The following is a 27,405-nucleotide window of genomic DNA, read 5'->3' as shown; positions in this document are numbered from 1 at the left end:
TTGTTCAAAAGACCACAGGGACCCAATGACTCGAGGTACATCCTTCAAAAGGTCCGGGAGAGTGTGACTTCTGTTCATCTTTCCCCCTCTCAATCACTCATCCTCTCGCTCTCTCCATCCTCTCGCTCTCACTCCCTTTCAAAGCACTGAGTCTCTATGATGAAACAGAATTCAAGGGAGATGGATGAAAAACCCTCCTGTTGGAAGAGAGTGTGTGGGAGGGGTAAAAAAAGAGAGGAAGAAATAGAAGAGCAATAGGTGGAAGGTAAACACTATTATTACGACAGGATTAACCAAATGGTTCCATACTTCTTCCCAGTAGCCGTGCTTCATCCCAGTAGCCCTATTTCATCCCAGTAGCCGTACTTCATCCCAGTAGCCGTACTTCATCCCAGTAGCCGTATTTCATCCCAGTAGCCGTACTTCATCCCAGTAGCTGTACTTCATCCCAGTCATCCCAGTAGCTGTACTTCATCCCAGTCATCCCAGTAGCCGTACTTCATCCCAGTAGCCGTACTTCATCCCAGTCATCCCAGTAGCTGTACTTCATCCCAGTAGCCGTACTTCATCCCAGTCATCCCAGTAGCTGTACTTCATCCCAGTAGCCATACTTCATCCCAGTCATCCCAGTAGCCGTACTTCATCCCAGTAGCTGTACTTCATCCCAGTAGCCGTACTTCATCCCAGTCATCCCAGTAGCCGTACTTCATCCCAGTAGCCGTACTTCATCCCAGTAGCCGTACTTCATCCCTGTAGCCGTACTTCATCCCAGTAGCCGTACTTCATCCCAGTAGCCGTACTTCATCCCAGTAGCCGTACTTCATCCCAGTAGCTGTACCTTCATCCCAGTAGCCGTACTTCATCCCAGTCATCCCAGTAGCCGTACTTCATCCCAGTAGCTGTACTTCATCCCAGTCATCCCAGTACTCGTACTTAATCCCAATAGCCGTATTTCATCCCAGTAGCCGTACTTAATCCCAGTAGCCGTATTTCATCCCAGTCATCCCAGTAGCCGTACTTCATCCCAGTCATCCCAGTAGCCGTATTTCATCCCAGTAGCCGTACTTCATCCCAGTCATCCCAGTAGCCGTACTTCATCCCAGTAGCCGTACTTCTTCCCAGTAGCTGTACTTCATCCCAGTAGCCGTACTTCATCCCAGTCATTCCAGTAGCCGTACTTCATCCCAGTAGCCGTACTTCATCCCAGTCATCCCAGTAGCTGTACTTCATCCCAGTAGCTGTACTTCATCCCAGTAGCCGTACTTCATCCCAGTAGCCGTACTTCATCCCAGTCATCCCAGTAGCTGTACATCCCAGTAGCCGTACTTCATCCCAGTAGCCGTACTTCTTGCCAGTAGCCGTACTTCATCCCAGTAGCTGTATTTCAATTCACTGTACCACTTAGGGAGATAAAGAGAAAGATAGGTTTGAGAGCGGTGTTTGGCCTTGCACTGAAAACTCCTGTTGGCTCCAAGGGGGTGATGGGTAGTGGTTTCTTGATTAGGTGAACCCGACGCTGCATTGGAACTGAGCCCAGAGGAAGCATTTAAGCTCATAATGCTCACACACACTAAGTTCCCTCACCCCTCCACTCCGATGAGACTCCTAAACTATTTACTTTAATTTAGCCGAATATCATTCACAAGGTTCTTTCTTATTCTGAGAGAGAGAGAGAGGGGGGGGGGGGAATGGATTTCAGAGAAAAATAAAAAAAAGATCTTTCAGATACTGAGAGTGAGTGAATGAGGATAAAGAGGTTTCCCCTGAATAGAAGAGCTCTTCTCTTCTCCACAATCCCGTCTTCCCAAAGCTATCTCCTGGATCCAATTATCTCCTCTACATTCCTTACAGTAGAAATGTGTTCCACATGAAGACCTGGGAGAACACAGAGTACTGGGCTGCCGAGAGAGAGAGAGAGAGAGAGAGAGAGAGAGAGAGAGAGAGAGAGAGAGAGAGAGAGAGAGAGAGAGAGAGAGAGAGAGAGAGAGAGAGAGAGAGAGAGAGAGAGAGAGAGAGAGAGAGAGAGAGAGAGAGAGAGAGAGAGAGAGAGAGAGAGAGAGAGAGCCAACATGTGGGTACCTGTATGTGTGAGTCTTTCATATCAAACCACATCTGCATAAACAGACATGGCTTGGTGCGGGATAACATGTTGTTCGTTCAACTGGCCTTATCGGAAAACACACACACACCTGTTTGTGCTACTACCCATATGATACATTTGATGGAATGAGGTCACATACGTTTTATAAAGGAGGTTGGGGGGCTGGTCTTGAACCCCCCTACGCTTCCCATAGACCCCCCCAGGGATGAGCAGTCTCCCAAGAGGCTTCTTCCTCCTACTCCTCATCCTCTCTTCTCTGTTCCTCCTCTCTGTCTCTCGGTGCCAGCATCCGCTCTAGGCGTGAATGAGAAAGTGACGATAATGAACATTGTCACCCTTTGCTTTTAAATGTTTTCTCTTGGGCATTTCTCCCAAAATTATGTTAGCATTGCTGAAGGAGAAAAGGCACCACAGATGGAATGTTTATGTATGAGTGTGCGTGTGCGCCTGTGTGTTTATGCAACAAACACCCAGTGCTTGGGAATGTGGAAACTTGTATTTAAGTATGTGTCTGTCTTCAAGGTCCATGAATAGTATACAAGTTGAAAAGGGAGGAAAGTAGAAGTTGCTGAAGTGAGTGGCTTCTGAAAATCGAAATTCAGAATTGAATCAAATCAATCAAATAAAATGTTATTTGTCAAATGTTTTGTAAACAACAGGAGTAGACTAACAGTGAAATGTTTACGGGCCCTTCCCAACAATGCAAAGAATAAGAAAATAGAGAAATAATAGAAAAGTAATAACACACAATAATAAAAGTAATAATAAATAGACAATGAATAACGATTACTTGGTTATATACACATGGTACCAGTACCGAGTCGATGTTCAGGGGTACGAGGTAATTGAGGTAGATATGTACATATAAGTAGGAATAAAGTGACAGATAATTAACAGTAGCAGCAGCAGCGTATGTGATGAGTAAAAATAAAGTTAGTGCAAAAACAGTCAATGCAGATAATCCTGGTAACTATTTGGTTAACTATTTAACTAACTACACTGAACACATTTGTTTACATCCCTGTTAGTGAGCATTTCTCCTTTGTCAAGATAATCCATCCACCTGACAGGTGGGGCATATCAAGAAGCTGATTAAACAGCATGATCATTACACAGGTGCACCTTGTGCTGGGGACAATAAAAGGCTACTCTAAAATATGCAGTTTTGTCACATAACAGATGTCTCATGTTTTGAGGGAGCGTGCTATTGGCATGCTGAATGCAGGAATGAATGCCCACCAGAGCTGTTGTTAGAGAATGTAATGTTCATTTCTCTACCATAAGCCGCCTCTGCCATTTTAGAGAATTTGGCAGTACATCCAACCACCTCACAACTGCAGACCATGTGTATTGCGTCATGTGGGCGAGCAGTTTGCTGATGTCAACGTTGTGAACAGAGAGCCCCATGGTGGCGGTAGGGTTATGGTATGGGCAGGCATATGCTACGGACAACAAAAACAATTGCATTTTATTGATAGCAATTTGAATGCACAGAGATACGGACGAGATCCTGAGGCCCATTATGAGTCCCCTTTTTTTTAAGGTAAGAAGAGTGGGACAACATTCCACATGCCACAATCAACAGCCTGATCAACTCTATGCGAAGGAGATTTGTCGCGCTGCATGAGGCAGATGGTGGTCACACCAGATACTGACTGGTTTTCTGATCCACGCCCCTACTTTTTTTTAAAGGTATCTGTGACCAACAGATGCATATCTGTATTCCCAGTCATGTGAAATCCATAGATTAGGGCCTAATTTATTCATTTCAATTGACTGATTTCTTCATATGAACTGTAACTCAATGAAATTGTTGCATGTTGCGTTTATATTTATGTTCAGTATATTTAGCAGTTTAATGGATTGGGTGGAAGAAGTTGTTCAGGGTCCTGTTGGTTCCAGACTTGGTGCATTGGTAGCAGAGACAACAGTCTATGACTTGGGTGGCTGGAGTCTTTGACCATTTTTAGGGCCTTCCTCTGACACCTGGTATAGAGGTCATGGATGGCAGGGAGCTCAGCCCCAGTAATGTACTGGGCAGTACACACTACCCCCTGTAGCACCTTGCGGTCGGATGCCAAGCAGTTGCCGTACCAAGCGGTGATGCAGCCACTCAAGATGCTCTCAATGGTGCAGCTGTATAACTTTTTGAGGATCTGAGTGCCCATGTCAAATATTTTCAGCCTCCTGAGGGAGAAGCGGCATTGTCATGCCCTCTTCACGACTGTGTTGGTGTGGACCATAATAGATCCTTAGTGATGTGGACACCAAAGAACGTGAAGCTCTCGACCCGTTCCACTACAGCCCCATCGAGGTGAATGGGGGCGTGCTCTGCCCTCTGTTTTATTGTAGTCCACGATCAGCTCCTTTGTCTTGCTGACGTTGATGGAGAGGTTGTCCTGGCACCACACTGCCAGGTCACTGACCTCCTCCCCAAAAGCTGTCTCATCGTCGTCGGTGATCAGGGCTACCACCGTCATGTAGTCAGCAAAGTTAAGGATGGGGTTTGAGTCGTGCACGGCCACGCAGTCGTGGGTGAACAGGGAGTACAGGAGGGGACTAAGCACGCATAGTTGAGGGGTCCCTGTGTTGAGGGTCAGCGTGGCAGATGTGTTGTTGCCTACCCTTACCACCTGGGGAAGGCCCGTCAGGAAGTCCAGGGTACAGTTGCAGAGGGAGGTGTTCAGTCCCATGGTCCTGAGCTTAGTGATGAGCTTGGAGGGCACTATGGTCTTGAACTCTGAGCTGTAGTCAATGAACAGCATTTTCACGTAGGTGTTCCTCTTGTCCAGGTGGGAGAGTACAGTGTGGAGTGCAATAGAGATTGCATCATCTGTGGATCTGTTGGGGGCGGTATGTGAATTAGTGGGTTGAGGGAGTCTGGGATGATGGTGTTGATGTGAGCCATGACCAGCCTTTCAAAGCACTTCATGAATACAGATGTGAGTGCTACAGGGTGATCGTCATTTAGACAGGTTACCTTGGCATACAAGTGAAACTCTGTGAATGGCTATTTTTTTTGTCATTTTTATTTGAGCACTTTGATAGGTGATATATTTGGGGCAGTGAGGCGGTCAATTGAAAATTATCTGCTGAAGTGCCTTGATATATTTGAGTTCATTTTATGAAGATGGGGGAATTTTCCACAGCCTTGTAGCCAAGGGATGGTATATGTGTGTTTGTCTATGTGTGTCCCCTGCCTCGTTCCTGGGTCTGTGAGTCTGTCACTGTCGGCAATGCTTTTACTATGACACACACAGACGGACACAAACAGACTTGTCAGACCTGTTTCCCATGTGTCTCGGTAGACTGAGGGAGACGTGTGTGTGTGTGTGTGTGTGTGGACGTGTTTAACTATTCTTGTGGGGACATGAAGTCCCCACAAGAATAGTAAACTAACAAACATTTGACCAACTGGGGACATTATGGTAGTCCCCATGAGGTCAAATGCTATTTCTAGGGGGTTTAGGGTTAAGGTTAGAATTAGTGTTAGGGTTAGGACTACATTAAGGGTTAGGAACTAGGGTTAGTGTTAGGGTTAGGAGCTAGGTTTAGGGTTAGGGTTAAGGTTAGGTTTTTGGGTTAGGGTTAGGGTAAGAGTACAGGTTAGGGTTAGGGTCAGGTTTAGGGTTAGGGTTAGGGAAAGGGAAAATTTGATTTTGAATGGGACTGAATTGTGTGTCCCCACAAGGTTAGCTGTACAAGACTGTGTGTGTGTGTGTGTGTGTGTGTGTGTGTGTGTGTGTGTGTGTGTGTGTGTGTGTGTGTGTGTGTGTGTGTGTGTGTGTGTGTGTGTGTGTGTGTGTGGGTTAGAGCTGGGACGATAAACCAAAAATGATCGACACCAACCAAACCGACCACTTATTGTGGACATTTTGCTGATTTAGTTCCTTATGATAAATAACCTATGGGGCGCTACTAAAGAAATGTTACGTTTGAAATGAAATAAATGAATATGGAGGTGCAGTATAATGTTAATATAATGTGTGTTTTATCTAAACAACATAATCATTAGAATCATTCCAATTCTGTTTTCTGTTTACTACCAATGGCTGTGTTTGACTGTTAAGCCTACGTGCCTTCCTGCATGTGTGCACTGCAGTAGAGAAATGGTTGAGTGTGTGTCAGAGTTATAGCTGTTTGTCCTGCCAGCCACAGGGTAGATTTACTGGCAATAAGACTCTCCTAGCTCACTGTTTGTAGGTTCTCACACACACGCTATGCACCTGCCCAGGGTACAGGGATGAAGGACTGCTACCACTTGAAAACAGATGAGAACAAAAAAAGATAACCTGCTAGAGAGGAAGAGAGAGAGACAAAGAGAGAGTGCTGAAAGGGTTAAAGAAAGATAAATATAGAGAAAGGAAGGGATCCGAGAGAAAAAGCGAAACAGAGAGAGAAAAGAGAGGAGGGTGAGAGAGAGAAAGGCATGCGGAAGGTTCTTTCTCCCAGTGCATAATGACAGTTCCCACGCTATGGAGAGGTCATGTTACCTTCCTTCTGTCACAGTGGTCACACCAGAGACAGCTTCTTCACACGTCACAATATATATCAGCTCAGAGGAGAAGTGTTCTGCCCTGAGGTCACATTCCGTGTGTGTGTCTATCCACAGTACAGTACGTACAGTTGAAGTCGGAAGTTTACATACACTTAGGTTGGAGTCATTAAAACTCGTTTTTCAACCACTCCACACATTTCTTGTTAACAAACTATAGTTTGGCAAGTCGGTTAGGACATCTACTTTGTGCATGACACAAGTAATTTTTCCAACAATTGTTTACAGACAGATTATTTCACTTATAATTCACTGTATCACAATTCTAGTGAGTCAGAGATTTACATACAATCAGTTGACTGTGCCTTTAAACAGCTTGGAAAATGTCATGCCTTTGGAAGGTTCTGATAGGCTAATTGACATCATTTGAGTCAGTTGGAGGTGTACCTTTGGATGTATTTCAAGGCCTACCTTCAAACTCAGTGCCTCTTTGCTTGACATCATAGGAAGATCAAAAGAAATCAGCCAAGACCTCATAAAATAAATTGTAGACCTCCACAAGTCTGGTTCATCCTTGGGAGCAATTTCCAAACACCTGAAGGTACCACGTTCATCTGTACAAACAATAGTACGCAATTATAAACACCATGGGACCACGCAGCCGTCATACCGCTCAGGAAGGAGACGCATTCTGTCTCCTAGAGATTAACGGACTTTGGTGCGAAAAGGCAAATCAATCCCAGAACAACAGCAAAGGACCTTGTGAAGATGCTGGAGGAAACAGGTACAAAAGTATCTATATCCACAGTAAAACGAGTCCTTTATCGACATAACCTGAAAGGCCAGTCAGCAAGGAAGAAGCCACACCTCCAAAACCACCATAAAAAAACCAGACTGCGGTTTGCAACTGCACATGGGGACAAAGATCGTACTTTTGGAGAAATGTCCTCTGGTCTGATGAAACAAAAATAGAACTGTTTGGCCATAATGACCATCGTTATGTTTGGAGGAAAAAGGGGCGCTTGCAAGCCGAAGAACACCATTCCAGCCGTGAAGCACGGGGGTGGCAGCATCATGCTGTGGGGGTGCTTTGCTGCAGGAGGGACTGGTGCACTTCACAAAATAGATGGCATCATGAGGAAGGAAAATGATGTGGATATATTGAAGCAACATCTCAAGACATCAGTCAGGAAGTTAAAGCTTGGTCGCAAATGGGTTTTCCAAATGGACAATGACCCCAAGCATACTTCCCAAAGTTGTGGCAAAATGGCTTAAGGACAACAAAGTCAAGGTATTGGAGTGGCCATCACAAAGCCCTGACCTCAATCCTATAGACAATTTGTGGGAAGAACTGAAAAAGTGTGTGCGAGCAAGGAGGCCTACAAACCTGACTCAGTTACACCAGCTCTGTCAGGAGGAATGGGACAAAATTTACCCAACTTATTGTGGGAAGCTTGTGGAAGGCTACTCGAAACGTTTGACCCAAGTTAAACAATTTAAAGGCAATGCTACCAAATACTAATTGAGTGAAAGTAAACTTCTGACCCACTGGGAATGTGATGAAAGACATAAAACCTGAGAGAAATAAATCTCTCTACTATTATTCTGACATTTCACATTCTTAAAATAAAGTGGTGATCCTAACTGACCTAAGACAGGGAATTTTTAGTTGGATTAAATGTCAGGAATTGTGCAAAACTGAGTTTAAATGTACAGTGAGGGAAAAAAGTATTTGATCCCCTGCTGATTTTGTACATTTGCCCACTGACATAGAAATGATCAGTCTATAATTTTTATGTTAGGTTTATTTGAACAGTGATAGACAGAATAACAACAAAAAAATCCAGAAAAACGCATGTCAAAAATGTTATAAATTGATTTGCATTTTAATGAGGGAAATAAGTATTTGACCCCCTCTCAATCAGAAAGATTTCTGGCTCCCAGGTGTCTTTTATACAGGTAACATACTGAGATTAGGAGCACTCCCTTTAAGAGTGTGCTCCTAATCTCAGTTTGTTACCTGTATAAAAGACACCTGTCCACAAAAGCAATCAACAATCAGATTCCAAACTCTCCACCATGGCCAAGACCAAAGAGCTCTCCAAGGATGTCAGGGACAACATTGTAGACCTACACAAGGCTGGAATGGGCTACAAGAATATCGGCAAGCAGCTTGGTGAGAAGGTGAAAACAGTTGGTGCGATTATTCGCAAATGGAAGAAACACAAAATAAGTGTCAATCTCCCTCGGCCTGGGGCTCCATGCAAGATCTCACCTCGTGGAGTTGCAATGATCATGAGAACGGTGAGGAATCAGCCCAGAACTACACGGGAGGATCTTGTCAATGATCTCAAGGCAGCTGGGACCATAGTCACCAATAAAACAATTGGTAACACACTACGCCATGAAGGACTGAAATCCTACAGCGCCCGCAAGGCTCAAGAAAGCACATATACAGGCCCGTCTGAAGTTTGCCAATGAACATCTGAATGATTCAGAGGAGAACTGGGTGAAAGTGTTGTGGTCAGATGAGACCAAAATCGAGCTCTTTGGCATCAACTCAACTCGCCGTGTTTGGAGGAGGAGGAATGCTGCCTATGACCCCAAGAACACCATCCCCACCGTCAAACATGGAGGTGGAAACATTATGCTTTGGGGGTGTTTTTCTGCTAAGGGGACAGGACAACTTCACCGCATCAAAGGGTCGATGGACGGGGCCATGTACCATCAAATCTTGGGTGAGAACCTCCTTCCCTCAGCCAGGGCATTGAAAATGGGTCGTAGATGGGTATTCCAGCATGACAATGACCCAAAACACACGGCCAAGGCAACAAAGGAGTGGCTCAAGAAGAAGCACATTAAGGTCCTGGATTGGCCTAGCCACTCTCCAGACCTTAATCCCATAGAAAATCTGCGGAGGGAGCTGAAGGTTCAAGTTGCCAAACGTCAGGCTCGAAACCTTAATGATTTGGAGAAGATCTGCAAAGAGGAGTGGGACAAAATCCCTCCTGAGATGTGTGCAAACCTGGTGGCCAACCACAAGAAACATCTGACCTCTGTGATTGCCAACAAGGGTTTTGCCACCAAGTACTAAGTCATGTTTTGCAGAGGGGTCAAATACTTATTTCCCTCATTAAAATGCAAATCAATTGATAACATTTTTGACATGCGCTTTTTTCTGTATTTTTTCTTTGTTATTCTGTCTCTCACTGTTCAAATAAACCTACCTTTACAATTATAGACTGATCATGTCTTTGTCAGTGGGCAAACTTACAAAATCAGCAGGGGATCAAATACTGTTTTCCCTCACTGTATTTGGCTAAGATGTATGTAAACTTCAGACTTCAACTGTATGTGTAATGTGTGCGTTGTTTAAACCATTATCTCGTGATCGTAGATGATTTAAATAGTTGCCTGTCTGGTGAGCCAGATGCCTCCTATTATGCTTAACTTAACCACTCATTTGTACTTGTAGTGTTGTGACGATACCAGAATTTCAACTTCGATACCGATACCAGATTTAGTACCACAATACTCGATACTATCACAATACTCGATACCAAAACGATATCAAAACGATCCCACGGCAAAAAAAGAAGGTATATTAGCCAAAGTCACTGAATGGCACTTGAACCAGACAGATAAACTTAGCTACTGCTCTGTTCAATCGTTGGGCATCTGTTGTTTTCAGTTCAATATCATTACATTAGAATTGTTTTACTTCAACATTTTTCTGAGAGCCGTGTATGCATTAATGAATCAATTATGCAATCATACAATCAATTTGACCTAGTTTTTACCAATCTGACTACATTACAACATAATGGTAATAATTTATTTGAATGGTAAAATCTATATTGATAAACTGGGTGAATCAAGATGTAGCCTAGGCCTATTCACAATACAGGTGAATGCATATTCAATAGGAGTGTGTGCATGCACTGAGTTATAGAGCTTGTTTTGACTGATTTCATGGGGCTGCAGATGACAATCTGTTTCCCTTCTATTTGGGACTTGTTTATTGCACTGATCAACCACATTTGCATTGAAGTAGCTTCTTTTATAAAAATGTATCTTTAACTATTAATGATGTCATTCAGTAGTCGAGAGGGGGGTGGACTGTCGGAGCACAGTCAGTTTGCTGAGGCAATAGATCATCTTTGGGAGAGACATGAGAGAGACCGAATAAGTGAATGAATAACGTTTTTGCTGGCAATCAGCTTTGAAATCAGCATATTTTCTGTTATGATTTGCATATGATCACAAACAAAGTACTAGGGTAGTGAATTGATGTTAGCTTTAGCTGTCAGCTAGCAAGGGAAGTTAGCCTACAAAGCTGGAAGCTACCTGCATGTTCTTGGATTGTAAAGTGTTCTAGCCTGTATGGACATTGTTTTGTGAACAGTAATTAACAGTACATGCCGTGTCGCGTTCTTCAAGTGTGTTAACTTCTGTACAGCATGAGTGTGGCGCTAACATGATGCAGTCCAGACTCCCAGTGCAGGCTAGCAGTGAGTAAGTGGAGCAGCCATGGTGGTCTATAATAAGAGGTCGGCTGGGCTGATAGACAGCCTTGATCAGTGAGGCACATTTGACAGAAGTACCGAATGTAACAAAAATTCTAGTACCGAACCGTTTATCATCTTCTAGTTTAGAGAAAGTTTTGGTATACCGTGCAGCAGTAGTGTATTGGCTCTGCAACCACCTCTGTCTGCCCCTCTATTTGGAAGTCATATGCTCACATTTAAATATTGTCCCCAATTTGCAAAACAAACTGCGGTTGCATGTGTATGACATCATTTCTATTCAAACACCTTGTGGTCAGAACATCATTCTGGGAAAGGTTTGTTTGTTTAACCCTTATATATGACTGAATTCAGGAACATGAGCTTATGTCTATTATATATAAGTTCAGACTCAGAGCAGCTTCAAAATGGTATATCATACACTGCAGTTGGGGGAAACATGGGAACGTTATGCTTCTTTGAAATTCGATTAACTTGTTATCCCACTTTGGAGACAAGTAGGAGAAAATACTCTTGAATGATTTTCACACTTTCTAGAGAGCTCTTCTTTGTTAACGCCCATTCAGCATCGTTCACACCCTCTTATGCCTTAGCCCCACCCATCTCTTTAAGAATTCACATCTAAAGGCATGAGTCAGCATGGCATTGTCCTCCAGGAAGTAGTCTCTCTAGTATGCCCTCATTATCTCAGCCAATCATGGATCCTGCTTTTCTCCCTACGTAGCTCAGTGCTTTCTCCTTCGCTAAACTAGGCTCATAATTGTATCTTTGTATTCATATTTACAGTTCCCAGACCAGTTTGTAATTAAGGCATATGAAAGTTCACACGTCCAAGAAGGCATTTCTGTATCAAAATAAATCATACTAAATTAACAGTTTATTTCCAAAATGCTATATCAATTTTTCACATTTGTGTTTCTTCACTAGAAATGATTGCTTATAGGTACTGTACCTTCATGTGTGTGTAACATATTACTGTGCTCAGATTTTGAATTCATAGATTTTAGATGTATTAAAATGTGTTTTTTGCAAAGCGCTATATATCCATTGTTTAGCTGGAATGGAATGTTCGTAACCTGTATGTTTGACTGTGATATGTGGTTGTCTCACCTAGCTATCTTAAGATCAATGCACTAACTGTAAGCTGCTTTGGATAAGAGCATCTGCTAAATGACTAAAATGTCAAATGTAAATGTTTTACGTACAGATCTCATATTACTGTATTGATTCATTATTATTGTTTTATTTATTTTTACATCAGAAATGTATCATTTGTACAGTTCTTTATAAAAAAAGAACTGTAATTTGTTACATTAGACTGTGTAAAACCTAGCAGTACTACTTATTTCTCTGAGAGTGAGGCGGATATATAGTGTTTCGCAAAACAAATTGTTTTGTCGAAATGAAACTATCAAGTGATAGACACGTATTTGTTTAAAATCTATCACTGAACAGCCCCATGATTAGAAAGAGAGAAAACACACCAATCACTTTCAAATTTATTTAAAGAATAAAAGCTAATTTACTAACATTTCTGAAAATGGATGTATAGCATTTTGGAGTGAAACTCTTCAAATATATGTATACTAATTATTTTTTTAAATTGTCAATGGCCCTACTGTGAAGTTGGAAATAGCATCAAACGCCCCCGATCCTGAAACCGGACACATATGGTAGCATCCACAGACATGTAACAGGCTGTTGCTTAGAAATCATGCATTGATGTGTTCCAAGCACTATAAACTACATTCTGGGGAAGCATAATGCTGCACATTAGAACATGTTATGTTTGATAGTGATGAAACCAGGTGTATACATCTTGGTAATGTACACTCTATCCCAAAAGGTTACTACTATATGTTTGGATCTGAGGCTAGATTTCAGGTAGGCCTCAACATATCTCAAGAGTCCCACTGTACTGATCTGTTCTTACCAGTGAGACCACATCACCTCTTCTCCCTGTACTGATCTGTTCTTACCAGTGAGACCACATCACCTCTTCTCCCTCTTGGAGTGCCCTTCGATCTCCCCACATCAAAGTGTTCCCTCCATTAAAACAGACAGACTGACACACATGCACGAACATACTCCCTCTCTCTCTCTCTCTCTCTCTCTCTCTCTCTCTCTCTCTCTCTCTCTCTCTCTCTCTCTCTCTCTCTCTCTCTCTCTCTCTGTCTCTCTCTCTCTCTCTCTCTCTCTCTCTCTCTCTGTCTCTCCCCTCCGCCATCCCCCCTTCTCCCTTCATCTCTCCACCCCTCCCTTACTCTACCCTATGGCAACTGAATTCTAGCGTCTGCCAGCTTGAAACCGTTACAAAAATCCCTCAGCATTCCATTTGTCCTGGCACATTATTGTTTCATTTTTGGGGTGCCTGATACAGGTACTTAGTACTGCAGGTGCATTCTACCGTGGTGCCAATCGTTGCCTGCGGCATAGTTCTCATGCCTAACATACTCCTGCCCTGCTTGACTAGTGCCAGGGGAACTAGAGAAAGAGCAGGATTTGGCAGATAAAGGGAGAGAGAGGAGGAAAGAGAGAAGGAGATGAAGGGAGCTTTTTGTTTGTGGTTGAGTGCTGTTTTGGCTCTGGGGCTGCTCAGTGTGTGTGTGCTTGTGTGTGTATGTGCTTGTGTGTGTGTGTGTGTGTGTGTCCGCGCGCCCGCTCAGCAGTAGCAACAGGAGCAGTGGTTTTGTCTCACCGGGTGGCATGTGGAGCATTCATAATCTCACTCTATCTCTCTCACTCTCTTTTTCTCTCACTCTCTCTCTCGTACTGCAACTCTTTCCCCTTCTTCCTACTGACCACAGTGGAGGGGTAGCATTATCATTACAAGAAGCTCTGAGCAACACAGAGTGTGTGTGTGTGTGTGTGTGCGCGTACATGCGTGTGTACAGTATGTTTGTGTGTGATATGTTTTTGTTACATGAGTGTGTGTGTCCATGCATACTGGATAGGGAGAGACATAAGAATGCATAATATAGCCTCAACCAGTCTTAATGAGGATCTCTCTCTCTCTCTCTCTCTCTCTCTCTCTCTCTCTCTCTCTCTCTCTGCACTCGCACACACACACACACACACACACACACACACACACACACACACACACACACACACACACACACACACACACACACACACACACACACACACACACACACACACACACACACCACACACACACACACACGCTGTGTTAATCAGAGCTTTTTGTAATGATCATTGTGGTCAGTAGGAAGAAGGGAAAAGAGTTGCAGTACAACAGGAAAGGGAGGGAGAAAACACACATACAACCTCAAACCTCACAGACATGGTCGAGAGGCAAGCATCCAGTCTTGCATTTTGTCGGTGTCTGGTTTTAATAATCTGGAAGAAGGACAATGTGTCTCCCTGTCACCTACTGAAGGGGCCCTACTATCTGTCTGTACGGGCAGCTGGCCGCATGCATGGCCATGCACTATCTCAATGGAGGAATCCCCCTCATTCTTTAATTTAGTTACTTCCTCCACATCTTAGCCAAGGGCTATAGACATGAGCTGGAAAACAATAACTGTTTCTTCTTCTTTCTAGTCTGAGAGAAGGCTTGTTGTCGCTATCAGTAAGCAAAAGGTGATTGTGGGTGTTTTTATCATACAAGTTTTTATTTTGGACAGGTGTCCTGTCTACTGTCTAGGTCAGAGATTAGTGTTATCCGCTGGCCCTGACATTCCTTTTTATGTAGAAATATGTTTTTTATAGCTATTTTCTTCAAAACACATACAAGTTGATGATAATGTAAACACACACACACACACACACACACACACACAGAAATCAATTGACTATCCAAAGGACTACAGACGGAAATGAGCTGTTCAGCATTATGTTAATTTGGAGATGCTAATTATTCTGTATTTCCCCTATTACAGTTTTTGCCTATTGCTTACACACTTTTTGCAGAATTTGGCTCATTATGTCAAAACTCAACACACAAGCCAATCAGACATAGCACTTGGAGATTAACAACTCACATATATGCCAAAATGAAACACTGCAATCAAAACACTCCTTTCTAAAAATGAAATTCTTGCAACAAAACCATACACTGTCAAGAGTGGAGTGTAGTGGGATGTGGAATCACACGCAGGACACAGAGATATAAATCCAAAGGTCTTTAGTGAAGTCCGTAGAAACACGCCAACAACGGCCACAGGCCACAGGCGAAATAAACGCACACTAAACTGAACAAAGTAAGTGTGCACAAAGTGCAGGACTCTCTAAATCAACACGAAATAAAGAGAGAACAAAATACAGCGGACCAAAACTACCACACGACAGTAAAACAATTACACACAACACCTAAACTAACACAAGGAACTAAATAGGGTGCCTAATGAGACTAAACACTAAACAGGTGTGACAAACAGACAAAACCAATCAAACATGAAACATCGAACGGTGGCAGCTAGTACTCCGGAGACGACGACCGCCGAAGCCTGCCCGAACAAGGAGGAGGGCCGCCTCGGCGAAAACCGTGACAGTACCCCCCCTTGACGCGCGGCTTCAGCCGTGCGCCGCCCCCGGCCTCGGGGACGACCAGGAGGACGCGGAGCAGGGCGCGTAGGATGACCACGATGGAATTCGGTCAGAAGGGACGGGTCCAGGATGTCCCTCCTCGGCACCCAGCACCGCTCCTCCGGGCCGTACCCCTCCCACTCCACGAGATATTGGAGACCCCCATCCGGCGTCTCGAATCTAGGATGGCCCCGAACAGTGTACGCCGGAGCCCCCTCGATGTCCAACGGGGGCGGAGGAGTCTCTTCTATCTCAAAGTCCTGGAGTGGACCAGCTACCACCGGCCTGAGGAGAGACACATGAAACGAGGGGTTAATATTTTTGTAATCAATGGGCAGTTGTAACCTGTAACACACCTCGTTCAATCTCCTCAGGACTTTAAAAGGCCCCACAAACCGCCGACCCAGCTTCCGGCAGGGCAGGCGGAGGGGCAGGTTTCTGGTTGAGAGCCAGACTCGATCTCCAGGTGCGTACACTGGCCCCTCACTGCGGTGGAGGTCGGCGCTCGTCTTCTGTCGACGGATGGCTCGCTGCAGATGGACGTGTGCAGCGTTCCACGTCTCCTCCGAGGTCCGCACCCACTCATCCACAGCAGGGGCCTCGATCTGGCTCTCATGCCAAGGTGCCAGAACCGGCTGGTACCCTAACACACACTGGAAAGGGGTTAGTTTAGTGGAGGAGTGGCGGAGAGAGTTCTGTGCCATCTCGTCCCAGGGCACATATCTCGCCCACTCCTCCGGCCGGCCCTGACAATATGACCTCAGAAACCTACCCACATCCTTGTTGACACGTTCGACCTGCCCATTACTCTCCGGGTGGTAACCCGAGGTAAGGCTCACCGAAACCCCCAACTGTTCCATAAACGCTCTCCAGACTCTGGAGGTAAACTGGGGGCCTCGATCAGACACTATATCCTCGGGTACCCCGTAATGCCGGAAGACGTGAGTAAATAGAGCCTCAGTGGTCTGTAGGGCAGTAGGAAGACCCGGCATGGGAAGGAGACGACAGGCCTTCGAGAACCGATCCACAACGACCAGGATGGTGGTATTCCCCTGTGAGGAGGGAAGGTCGGTAACAAAATCCACCGAGAGGTGAGACCAGGGTCGTTATGGAACGGGCAGGGGTTGTAATTTACCCCTGGGCAATTGTCTGGGCGCCTTACACTGGGCACACACTGAGCAGGAGGAGACATAAATCCTCACATCCCTGGCTAACGTTGGCCACCAGTACTTTGTACTAAGGCAGGCACTGTCCGGCCAATACCTGGATGTCCAGAGGAGGGTGACGTGTGAGCCCAATAAATAAGCCGATCCCGGACCTCGAGCGGGACGTACGTCCGACCCACCGGACACTGTGGAGGGCTAGGGTCGGTGCGTAATGCCCGCTCGATCTCCGCATCGACCTCCCATACCACCGGTGCAACCAGACAAGACTCAGGTAGTATGGGAGTGGGTTCCACGCACCTCTCCTCTGTGTCATACCGCCGAGACAGGGCATCTGCCTTCCCGTTCTGGGACCCAGGGATGTAAGTGATCTTAAACACAAACCGGGCGAGAAACATAGTCCATCGAGCCTGGCGAGGATTCAGTCTCCTAGCTGCCCGAATGTATTCCAGGTTACGGTGGTCAGTCAGAATGAGAAAAGGGTGTTGAGCCCCCTCAAGCCAATGCCTCCACACCTTTAGGGCCTGTACTACGGCTAACAGCTCCCTGTCCCCTACGTCATAATTCCGCTCTGCCGGACTGAGCTTCTTAGAATAAAAAGCACAGGGGCGGAGTTTAGGTGGTGTGCCGGACCGTTGTGAAAGAACAGCCCCCGATACCGGCTTCAGACGCGTCTACCTCTACTTGGAATGGTAAAGTGGGATCCGGGTGCGCCAGCACTGGAGCCGAGGTAAACAGGTCCTTCAGTCTCCCAAAAGCCCTGTCCGCCTCAGCTGACCACCGCAAGCGCACAGGACCCCCCTTCAGAAGGGACGTTATGGGAGCTGCCACCTGTCCAAAACCCCCGGATAAACCTCCGGTAGTAATTCGCAAAACCCAAGAACTGCTGCACCTCTTTAACCGTAGTTGGGGTTTGCCAATTACGCACGGCAGACACACGGTCAACCTCCATTCTCACCCCTGACGCAGACAACTGATAACCCAAAAAGGAGACCGACTCCTGAAAGAACAGACATTTCTCGGCTTTGACATACAGGTCATGCTCCAACAATCTCCTCAATACCCTGCGCACCAGGGCTACATGCTCGGCCCGAGTAGAACTGTACACCAGAATATCGTCTATGTACACCACTACTCCCTGCGCCTGCATGTCCCGGAAAATCTCATCTACAAAAGATTGGAAGACTGATGGAGCATTCATTAACCCGTATGGCATGACGAGATACTCGTAATGACCGGAGGTAGTACTAAATGCTGTCTTCCACTCATCGCCCTCTCTAATGCGCACCAAGTTATATGCGCTCCTGAGGTCCAATTTTGTGAAGAACCATGCCCCGTGTAAGGACTCCGTCATGGTCGCAATCAGCGGGAGTGGATAACTATATTTTACAGTCACCTGATTGAGACCGCGGTAATCAATACACGGACGCAAACCTCCATCCTTTTTCTTCACAAAAAAGAAGCTCGAGGACGCGGGAGAAGTGGAGGGCCGTATGTATCCCTGTCTCAGAGACTCGGCAATGTATGTCTCCATTGCCCTCTTCTCCTCCTGTGACAAAGGATACACATGGCTCCGCGAGGCGCAGCTCCTGCCTGGAGGTCTATCGCACAATCCCCCTGTCTATGAGGCGGCAACCGTGCCGCTCTTGTCTTGCTAAACACGAGTGCCAAATCCTCATACTCAGGTGGAATGTGCAGTGCTGGCATCTGGTTCGGACTCTCCACCGAGGTCGCCCCTACGGAAACACCCAGACATAGCCCCTCACACTGAGCAGACCACCCTTTAAGAGCCTTCTCTCGCCCACGAAATTGTAGGATCATGGGTAATCAACCAGGGAAGCCCCAGTACCACCGGATACGCAGGAGAGTCGATCAGATAGAGTTGAATCGTCTCCTCATGACCCCCCTGCGTCTTCATCCTAAGTGGCGCCGTGACCTCCCTAATCAACCCAGATCCTAACGGACGACTATCTAGGGCATGTACAGGGAAAGGATTATCAACCGGAAGGAGGGGAATCCCTAACTCAACACAGAATTTACGATCTACAAAATTCCCAGCTGCGCCTGAATCTACTAGCGCCTTATGCTGGGAACGAGGTGCAACCTGTGGAAAACAAACAGGTATAGTTATGTGTACGACAGAAAGCTCTGGGTAAGTGGGGCGCCTACTCACCTGGGAGGACTCCCCAATGTGTGACCTGCCGTCTCCCTCACCAGGGACCCTCCCCAGCACCTAGCCGCGGTGTGCCCTCCACGGCCACAGTTGGTGCAGGGGACAGCCCCCCTCGGGCTCCTTCTTCTCCCCCTCTAGCGCCAGCACCTCCGAGCTCCATCGGGCTCGGCTCGGAGGCGCTGGAGGGTGGAATGGGCGACCCCCACCTGGGACGTCCGCAGGTAGCGAGCAGGGTGTCCAGCCGAATGGCCATGTCCACCAACTGGTCAAATGAGAGTGTAGTATCCCTGCACGCCAACTCTCTGCGGACGTCCTCCCGGAGGCTGCAACGAAAGTGGTCTATGAGGGCCCGCTCATTCCACCCTGCATCTGCCGCTAGAGTCCGGAACTCCAGCGCAAACTCTTGAGCGCTCCTCATCCCCTGCCGGAGGTAGAATAGACGCTCCCCCGCCGCCTTCCCCTCCGGTGGATGGTCGAAGACCGCACGGAAGCGGCGGGAGAATTCCGCATAGGTGATAGTGGCGGCGTCTATTCTCCTCCATTCGCCGTTGGCCCACTCCAACGCCTTGCCGGTGAGACAGGAGATGAGGGCGGAAACGCTCTCGTGTCCCGAGGGCGCCGGGTGTACGGTGGCAAGGTAGAGTTCCACTTGTAACAGGAACCCCTGACACCCGGCAGCGGTGCCGTCGTACGCCCTCGGGAGCGAGAGCCGAATCCCACTGGGTTCCGGTTGTTGGACGGGCGGGCTGACCGATGGTGATGGTGCGGTAGGTGGAGGTGTGGGTACATCGCTGATCTCCCATCGATGGAGAATGTTCATCACCCGGTCCAGGGCGTGCCCGATTTGGTTGATCCGATCTTCTTGACCACGAAAGCGCTCCTCCATGATGTCGGTGGGTGTGGGTGCTCCTGCTGATTCCATGAGATGGTGTGTAATTCTGTCAAGAGTGGAGTGTAGTGGGATGTGGAATCACACGCAGGACACAGAGATATAAATCCAAAGGTCTTTAGTGAAGTCCGTAGAAACACGCCAACAACGGCCACAGGCCACAGGCGAAATAAACGCACACTAAACTGAACAAAGTAAGTGTGCATAAAGTGCAGGACTCTCTAAATCAACACGAAATAAAGAGAGAACAAAATACAGCGGACCAAAACTACCACACGACAGTAAAACAATTACACACAACACCTAAACTAACACAAGGAACTAAATAGGGTGCCTAATGAGACTAAACACTAAACAGGTGTGACAAACAGACAAAACCAATCAAACATGAAACATCGAACGGTGGCAGCTAGTACTCCGGAGACGACGACCGCCGAAGCCTGCCCGAACAAGGAGGAGGGGCCGCCTCGGCCGAAACCGTGACATACACACAAGCAACATTTGAATTACTCTTTCATATCACCAGCAACACACTGATGGGCTTTATCTAAAACACTGCAGTCTTTGTGTTTCTATTTTTATTGTCATTTTATTGTCATTGTCTTCTGTAAAACTCAAAAGTAGAATTTCTGCAGTAATCAAACAGTATTTACAAAAAAGTTTTTACAAAAAAACAAACATTCTTACAGAAATTCTTAACATCAAATTTAGCAACAAAACAAAAGTAAAAAAACAAAACAATTACAGGATAAATTGCTATTGGGGGAAAAAACATATACTTGTTTTGTGTGTGTGTGCGTGTGTGTGTGCGTGTGTGTGGTGGGGGGCGGGGGGGTCTTATGGATCACGCCTTCTGTTCGGATCTGGCCACAAGACCTCGTCAACATCACAGGCGATGTCCTCGCGGGCTAGGCATCGGGGAAAATATTGCCTTGTGTGCCGAATCCACCCTTGGATTGATCCCACCTCAATGTCTCCACATGCCTCTTCCATTGCTTGCAGAAGAGTCATGCGGGCATGTGGTTGCCATTCATATACTTTCCACTGCCACGCTGAAAATAATTCCTTGATTGCATTTAGAAAGGGGCTGTAAGGGGGCAGGTATAAAACTGTGAAATTATTATGGTTGTTGAACCAATCTCGGACCAGAGCAGCCCGGTGGAAACTAACATTATCCCAGATGACAACAAACCTGGGCTGCTGTGGTCTGTCCTGCACAACTGCATGTAGTGCATCTAGAAATGCAATGATCTGTCCTGTATTGTAGGGACCTAAAGTGGCATGATGATGCAGGACTCCTTGGACACTAATTGCAGCATACAAGGTGATATTTCCCCCACGCTGCCCAGGGACATTTACAACAGCCCTTTGTCCAACTACGTTACGGCCAGATTGAAGCCTGCCTCATCCACGTAGATGAACTCATGCGGCAGTTCGGCGGCATCAAACTCCAGAACTGTCTGTAACAGAAAATATTGAATAGTGTTACTGAAAACACATACAGTAACTACAATGTCTATATTTTCACACAAGTAGGGGCTGGGTTGGGTGAGTATAGACAAAAACTACAAGCTACAGGCAGGGCAGGTGGCAGCATAAACCCTCATTCCCACATCACAATATATAGTATGTAAAGTAAAGTGACACATACCTGCACATAATCATGGTGCAGATCCTTGACCCTGACACTGTTCCTCTCAAATGGCACCCTGTACAGCTGCTTCATTCTGAAGTTATGTTTCTGTAGGATGCGACTTAGTGTAGAAATGCTGACCCTGTTGATATTGTTGAATTCATTTCCATTTGCAATTATGCATTGTTGCAACTCACGAAGTCGGATTGCATTATTTTCTCGCACCATTTCAATGATGGCAAGCTCTTGCTGTTGAGTGAAGAGCCGTTCCCTTCCACCTTGAGGAGGTCGTCCAAACATTCTGTAGAAAATGCCACCACAAGATGTCATTGGTTAGGTTATTTTTCACATACTGTACTTTCAAACTGTACACAGTACTGCAACATCACAATGGTATTCCTTTACATATACAGTACTTCACAGCACTACCCATTTTTGTATAGTATAGTTAGTACAGTAATACTGTAATATGATACAGAATCATGTGACACATACAGTAGGTACAGTCTGGAGTAGAAACTTGAAGATATACCTGTTCTCCAGTCGGAATGTCCTTATTATCGATGCTACTGTGTAGCGACTGAGGTTAGGGTGGACTCTTTGCCCAGCCTCCCTCATGGACAGGCCATGATTTATCACATGGTCCACCAGAGTAGCCCTGATGTCATCTGATGCACGTCTCCGCACTGGTCCTCGTCCTCTTCCACGTCCTCTTCCACATCCGATTCCTCTCTTTCTTTGTCCTCCTCTTACTCTGACTCTCATTGCCTCCATGCTTGCAAAGTTCTAAAAATGGCTTACCTGAGGCCTATTTGTAGTGCTAAAGCTCAGACTGATTGGTGTTCTGTTTTCTGTGCAAGTGTTTTCAGGTGTGTATGTAAGTTCATACAATTGCCAGATGAGTTTTGCATTTTGAACAGAGTGTTTTCCCAATGATAACAGGTGATTTCGTTTTTGAACAAAGTGTCTAATGTAAGAAAACGTGTGTAGTTTTTCGCAATAAGTGTGTTACAGAATTGCAAACAAAGTGCAAAGTTGACATTGTGTTTAAGCTATGGTTACACTGTGTTTAAGGTATGCTACAAGAAGTTTAGGTATTGAGGCTTTGGTCTAAGCATTCGATTTCAGTGTGTAAGCAATGGGCAAAAACTGTAATGTAACCTTGTGGGTGATCCAAACACATTCTCATTGAAAGCAAGTCTAAGAAGCGATATATCTGTTCTATGTGCGCTATTTCTATGCTTCCCATTCTTAAGTTTAGTTTTTGCGTCTTTTCCTATCTGTTTTGTACACCAGTTTCAAACAGCTGAAAATACAAGATATTTCACAGCGGTTTAGATGGTACAATGATTGCTTGTTTTGTCCCATAAACTGAAATTAGGCAAACTATTCAACTTTGAGCAATCAGGAAATAGCAGAGAGATTTCTGCATATTGCTCCTTTTAAATAAATTATACAAATACAATTTAGTAAAGCTAACAAATGTTTGAGTCGTAATAATGACACAATGATCATCGCTCATCAACAGAGGTCATGTCGACATAAAATGGTCGCCTTGCTGCACAGTTTTAAGTGGAACTGGGATGCGACTGACGTTTCTAGGGGTTCTATATTCTATAGTCATAGTTCCACAGAGCTACTGTTCCACTTTCACATGATACAACCTGCTGAGCAGGCTCTTCTATTTACAGCCTGTACTGGGGCAACTCCAACAGGTCATGCTGCTGAAACAAAGAAATAAACGTAGAAAAAGGAAAACAAACATTTGATAGTGCTTGTGGCTTTTTAGTGTAGGTTTGTCTGGGGGTTAATGGACACAGTGGCAGATAAAGAGTGGCGTATATGAGATTTCTAGAAAATTGAGAGAGAGAGAGAGAGAGAGAGAGAGAGAGAGAGAGAGAGAGAGAGAGAGAGAGAGAGAGAGAGAGAGAGAGAGAGAGACAGAGAGAGACAGAGACAGCGTGTGTGTGTGTGAGAGAGAGAGAGAGAGTGAGAGAGAGAGAGAGAGCACACAGGTGATTTAACTGCTACCTGCTACACACACCACACAGGTGAGAGAGAATACCCTTTGAAAGGAAAGAGCCAACACTTCCATTGACACTTCCAACACTCCCTATTTCACCTTTCTCTCTCTCTCTCTTCCCCCTCTCTTACTCTTTCTGCCCTTCTCTCCACACATTTCTATCTTTATTTCCCCTTTAGCTGTGTGTCTCAGTCACTTTCTGAGGGCAGGCCAGGTTCTATAGTGGGAGATAGTATAGTAGCTGGTGTAGTGTGAGCTCCTTGACAGAGCTCTCTAAGTCTTTCCCAGACCCAATTTGCGGGCCTGTCTCTTCCCATAGTGATTGAGGGCCTGGGCTTGTCAGCCAGGGGGTCCCTCAGGGATCTGTGACGCACCCGTCCTCTTTATCAGACCTGGCTGTTGCAGTCAAGGAGGATTTAGTTAACCGTGAGGTAATACACTCCGCAAAGAGAGTGTATATGTGTGTGTGTGTGTGTGTGTGTGTGTGTGTGTGTGTCATGCTTCTGTGTGTGTATTTGTGTATGTGCGCATGTGTGAGATATGAAGGCATCCTTTATGTGAGTGTGTATTAGGGATGTGTATGACTGTATGTGTGTGTAGCAGGCTGCAGTTAAATCACCTGTGTGGTGTGTGTGTGTCTGTGTGTGTGAGCCCTTGTAGCTCACTCCAGTCCGCAGTACCCTCCAGAGGAATGAGTGAGTCACGTCCGACGCCAGCACAAGTGGGAAGGCTAATTGTATTTTAATTATGCTGCCATCAAACACACGACTCAGACAGCTGCTTTCCCCCTCATATCCCCCCTTTACACACACACACACACACACACACACACACACACACACACACACACACACCCCCAGCGAGGGACCACATATCCACATAGCTGTTCATGAAACCAATGGAGTGCAACCGACCTAACATTTCCCCTCTTCTCCTCCTATCACAGCTCCCCCATCGCCGAGTGACCTTCTCCACGGCCAATCAGGCTCAAGACCTGCAGGACCCCTCCCAGCACAGCTACTATGACAGCGGATTGGAGGAGTCGGAGACCCCCAGCTCCAAATCGTCATCAGGGCCCCGCATTGGGCCCCTGGCCCTGCCTGAGGACCACTACGAGAGGACCACCCCGGACGGCAGTATCGGAGAGATGGAGCACCCGGAGAACGGTAAGAACAGGTGGCGTTTCCCCCCTCTCTTCCTCTTTTCCCCCCTCCTCTTCATCAATTCATCCTTTCTGGAGTGGGCCCTCTACTGTGCACATATGGACCTGAAGATTGAACACACTGACACATATGGACCTGAAGATTGAACACACTGACACATATGGACCTTAAGATTGAACACACTGACACATATGGACCTGAAGATTGAACACACTGACACATATAAAAGCAATGGGAGTATGACAAGACATGACATTGGTAGATAGACGATAGTAAATGGACCTCTGACAAGACATCTACAATAGTTATGGCATATAGTGGATAATATAGTCCAATCAACAGTAAATGACTGACGTGATTAACATTAAAATGAGCATGCCTTGTATCTATAGCTAGACTTTCTGTGTATTTTATCAATGTGTGCTACGCCTACAGTATATACTTTCTAGTGCAATGTGTTATCCTTGAAATATCTCCCAATGCATTTTGAGACAGTATAGTTCCACACACTGAAGCGCAGACACAACCCCAACACACAGACACTCTCACACACTGTAAACATTCACACACGGGTAACACACATGGGTAGAGTGATCAGAATGGAAAAGGAGATAGAGAGAGAGAAAGAGACTGGTAAAAGTGTGTGTTTGTATCAGACACACACAGCCAGTGTTACGGTGAGAGAGACGATCCCCGGCCCAAATGGCAAAGCTGTCCTTACTCATCAGAGAGTATTGTGGGCTGCAGGGAGGGGAAACAGGGAGACTCTTTCTCGCTCTCTCTCTTTCTCTGTACCTGCGTAGGTCGCACGTATGCCATCTGTAAACACAATTACTCACGGCTGCACTCAGACGACCAGAGGCTAGAGTCACCACCCTGCCCAGCGAAAAGGTAAAAGGAGAGAAAAGGCAAGAGGGTAAAATAAAAGGAAGAAAATGGTTCTTCCCTGGTTGGAATGATGTGAGGGTGGGTGGCGGAGGGAGGGAAGAGGTGGAGGAAGCACGAAGATTCCTCATGCTGAAGGGGTTTCAAGTTAGGAAGAAACTGGTGGGGGAGGGATCTTCCACTGGGATGGTCAAACTTGTTTTGGCTGCAGGTATTTTCCAAAGGAAGAGTGCACATCTGTTCGGGTCTGTTCGTGTGAATGTGTGTGTGACTGTGACTGTGTGGTGTGCCTGTTCGCTTGACAGCAATTACACACAGACTTATCGACACACTGTCCTTACCAACTGTCTGTGAGCACAGAACCATAACTAGATATCTTTCTATGTGTCTTTCTATGTGCTGATTTGCATACTGAACAAAGCTGCCGTCTAAAGCCTTACTCACACTGCACTTACACACGTATAACCACACACACGTATAAGCACCCGGAAAGCATATAATCTACTCGTTTATCCTCCACACACACACAAACTCCCCTCAGCTCACTGTGTCCCCCCGCTGGCCCACCTGTCGCTAGCCTAACAAAGACCCCGCATGTGTAAATTGACCCTTATAGAGGTGGTCCGTCTTCAGCCGAGCGAGTCCAGAACAGTCCCTGAACCAGCAGACCTCCCCCCGCGTCGGAATAGCACTGTATTGTGTTCACGGATCACACGCTGGCACAATGGAGCTAAGAATAGGAGGCAGAGATGTTAAAATAAAAGCCCTCCCTCCCGCAGCATCGCCCCAGATGTCTATAACAGAGCCCAGCCAGGAAGAACAGGCCCCAGCTATAAATACACTCCATCTCTCTCCAACAACCTTCTACTCTACTCTACATAGGCCTTCTAATAGGAGCTATGATGGTTGTCTTGGAGCTATATGGTACAAATCAAATCAAACTTTATTTGTCACGTGCACCGAATACAACAGGTGTAGACCTTACCGTGAAATGCTTACTTACAAGCCCTTAACCAACAATGAAGTTCAATAATTAGAGCTAAGAAAATATTTACTTAATAAACTAAAGTAAAAAATTAAATAAAAAGTAACACAATAAAATAACAATAACGAGGCTATATAAAGGAGGTACCGGTACCGAGTCAATGTGCGGGGGTACAGGTTAGTCAAGGTAATTTGTACAGTACTGTATGTAATGAGCGACGGGCTGACCCTGTAAAACAACACATTTCACTGCACATATCCGGTGTATGTGACAATAAAACATATTTATTTTTTATTTTATATTTGGTGGGAGAGTGAGTGAATGGGTGAGAATGTGACTGAGGTTTGGGGTGAAGGAGGGAGGAAGAGGCTCTTTCCTCACTTTGTTTGAGTAAGTTACTCCTCTGCGGTGCATATCTTGCTTTGTCAGTGTTCCAACTGTATAAAAGGATGATATCACAACATTATTGTGTTATTATTTCGACACACACACACACAATTGATTGGACATGATTTGGAAAGGCACACACCTGTCTATATAAGATCCCACAGTTGACAGTGCATGTCAGCGCAAAAACCAAGCCATGAGGTCGAAGGATATTCCGGCTGTATTTATATATATATATATATATATATATATATATATATATATATATATATTGCATCATACCGGCTGTATTTATACATATGCATCATACTGGCTGTATTTATACATATGCATCATACCGACTGTATTTATATAAACTCAGCAAAAAAGAAATGTCCTCTCACTGTCAACTGCGTTTATTTTCAGCAAACTTAACATGTGTAAATATTTGT

At 45.6% G+C, this 27,405-nt stretch overlaps 1 protein-coding gene across 2 annotated transcripts in view; it reads left to right on the top strand.

Moving 5' to 3' along the window:
* LOC121541301 (protocadherin-1) overlaps positions 1-27,405 on the top strand; it is a 354,738-nt gene that overhangs the window by 197,690 nt on the left and 129,643 nt on the right. For both annotated transcript variants that reach the window (XM_041850287.2, XM_041850294.2), the window contains exon 4: positions 24,501-24,720. In XM_041850287.2, coding sequence (XP_041706221.1) covers positions 24,501-24,720 — 220 coding nt within the window. The remainder of the gene's footprint in view (positions 1-24,500; positions 24,721-27,405) is intronic.

This window comes from Coregonus clupeaformis, chromosome 3 (assembly GCF_020615455.1).
Source record: "Coregonus clupeaformis isolate EN_2021a chromosome 3, ASM2061545v1, whole genome shotgun sequence".
NCBI classification, from domain to species: domain Eukaryota; kingdom Metazoa; phylum Chordata; class Actinopteri; order Salmoniformes; family Salmonidae; genus Coregonus; species Coregonus clupeaformis.
The sequence above is the reverse complement of the archived record's forward strand: the minus strand, read 5'-3'. Positions and strand labels throughout refer to the sequence as shown.